Source organism: Stomoxys calcitrans, chromosome 1, assembly GCF_963082655.1.
Source record: "Stomoxys calcitrans chromosome 1, idStoCalc2.1, whole genome shotgun sequence".
In the NCBI taxonomy this organism is placed as follows: domain Eukaryota; kingdom Metazoa; phylum Arthropoda; class Insecta; order Diptera; family Muscidae; genus Stomoxys; species Stomoxys calcitrans.
Window position 1 is genome coordinate 61,431,067 of NC_081552.1, and position 2,632 is coordinate 61,433,698.

General features: G+C 35.1%; 1 protein-coding gene across 1 annotated transcript; it reads left to right on the top strand.

The window, feature by feature from the left end:
- The first annotated feature begins 529 nt into the window (after positions 1–529).
- On the top strand, positions 530–2,287 carry LOC131994243 (uncharacterized). Its single transcript, XM_059360871.1, has 2 exons — positions 530–756; positions 812–2,287. Exon 2 carries the CDS (start codon positions 961–963, stop codon positions 2,125–2,127), a length of 1,167 nt encoding a protein of 388 aa, XP_059216854.1. The 5' UTR covers positions 530–756; positions 812–960; the 3' UTR covers positions 2,128–2,287.
- Positions 2,288–2,632: the final 345 nt, after the last annotated feature.

The following is a 2,632-nucleotide window of genomic DNA, read 5'->3' on the forward strand; positions in this document are numbered from 1 at the left end:
AAATGCCAAAGCCCAATATAATAACAGATTGGAAAGAAAGATAGACGAGGTGAAAGATTCTCATGATTGGTGGAAGATCGTTAGGGAGCTGAGAAACGAAGAAAGGTGTGGTAGCATACCCGTGAAAACGGAGGACTTAAAGAATTATTTCCAACAACTGCTAACCCACACAAAAAATTTTCCAGATATTCATTACGCCTATATACACTGGAGAGATGATGACTTGGATAGGGAAATATGTTTGATGGAAGTTAAAAAGGCCTTAGGCAAAGCAAAGCTAAATAAAGCACCAGGAGAAGATCGTGTGCCATACGAATTTTATAAATACGCAACTGATGAATTGCTACAAGAAATAACATGTACTTGCAACGTTATTTTCGAAAAAGGAGAAGTAGACAAGTCGTTCGTTAGAAGCATTATTTACCCAATATTTAAAAAAGGTGACAAAACTCTTCCCAATAACTACCGTGGAATATCATTCATGAATTGCTTACCAAAAGTGATGATGGGTATTGTCGACTGGATCGACTGGCTAATTGGTCAGAAAAACATGGAAAAATAAATGAATATCAAGCTGGATTTCGTAAAAATTACTCTACCGTTGATAATTTGTTCAACTTATCCTCAATAATACACTTAAACTGGCACAAAAACAAAAAAACCTATGCTTTCTTCGTAGATTTTAAAGCTGCGTTTGACCGAGTATCTCGAAAAGCCATGATATACAAACTTCATACCATAGGAGTATCAACAAAAGTAGTTAACTTTATTGAAAAAATATATGAAGAAACTAATTTTTCTGTATGGACAGGCCAGGAACTCTCCAGTGATTTTAATACAACCACAGGTGTTAAACAGGGCTGCTTATTATCTCCTCTCCTATTTGCTTTGTACCTCAATGACCTACATGAATACATTGGTGGTGGTACCACAGTGGATGATCAAAATATTCGACTTCTGATGTATGCCGATGATATCGTCATCCTAGCTGACGAAATAGACGTGATGCAGCGTATGATACAAAAACTGGAGGAATATTGCAAAATATGGAACATGGAGGTTAACATGGAGAAATCAAAAATAATGGTATTTCGGAAGGGAGGAAAGCTTTCGAGTAAGGAAAAGTGGCTGTATAATGGAACAGAGATCTCAATTACATCGGAATATTCTTACCTGGGGTTGACATTTACACCTAAACTCTCACTCCGGAAACAAATACAGGAGAGAAATCAATTAGCCAAAAATAGCATCAACACCACTTGGAATTGTTTCTTATCAAAACCTAATGTGTCCATAAAAACAAAATGGAAACTCTTCTTGGCCATTAGTAGGTCTATACAATCATATGGATCACAAATATGGGGGTTTTCTCACTTTGATGAAGTTGACCAACTGACACTATATTTTTTAAAGAAGGTATTAAAAATGCCAAGTTTTACTCCAACGTACATAATGATGTTAGAGACTGGTGTCGAAAACGGGCATATATACACTTTGAACAACCATCTTAACTATATAACGAGAATTTTGTATGATTACAAAGATGATAGGCTACCTAAAATACTAGCCAAAAAAGTGATGAGACACGAAATATTTTGGAAAACGCATATAAATTCTTTAACTCTGCAAAATAGTACAGAAGCTTTCACGCCAAATCTGTCAAAACAATGTTGGTTACAAAACATTCAAAATCTCCTCCAAAACATACGTGCAACAAAAACAAATGATGCACTTTCAAACGCAAATAATACACACCGCTTCTACAGTAAGCTCCAACCTACTTTTGGGGGATTATACTTTGTCGAACCCTTGATGCAGGACGAACTGATGTGGATATTAAAAGCTCGAAGTGGGATGTTTTCATTAAATTCCAACAGGTTCCAAACAAATTCAAATCCAATATGTTCAATGTGTAATACAGTTGAAATAGAAAACATTCAACATTTCCTGGGTCGATGCCCAGCTCTCAAAGAATTCCGATTAATGTTCTTCCAAATGCCCATAATTAATGAATCTGATTTAATAAATATTCTCAATGGAAATGTTATACACTGGAAAAGTTTAGCCAGTTATCTAAAAACTTGTATGTTATATAGAAACCAGTTATTGTCTGAATTTAATATATAAAAGAAAGGAAAAACAAACTCGTAAATCTCTAGTATATACACTATATTTTAATAATGGACAGACGACCGAAGGTCAATGTCAAGAAAATATATACTCAATTTATTCTTTTAGAATGCTATGTTTATATTGCTATATTTATATGAAAACATTAATGAAATTAATAAAGAAAGAATACTACTACTAGTCCTACATTTGGATATCAAATTCGTATTCTACTCCAAAATACCTTTATTTGAGCCCCATATTGCGATGGTCACTAAAAACTTGCTGTTTTTGGGGTATTTTGGGAAAGGGGATACCCCCAGAAGTTTGGTCCCGAAAATTGGTATCAATTCTTGCTCTACCCCCCAATACCTTTCATTTAAGCCCCACATTGTCATGGTCGGTAAATATGCCCGATTAGGGGTGTTTTGGGGGAGTGGGGTGGTCCCCCAAATTCCAAGCCCTGAAAATATATCAACAACGTGCTCTATTCTCATATATCTATATATCATTTATTTAAACC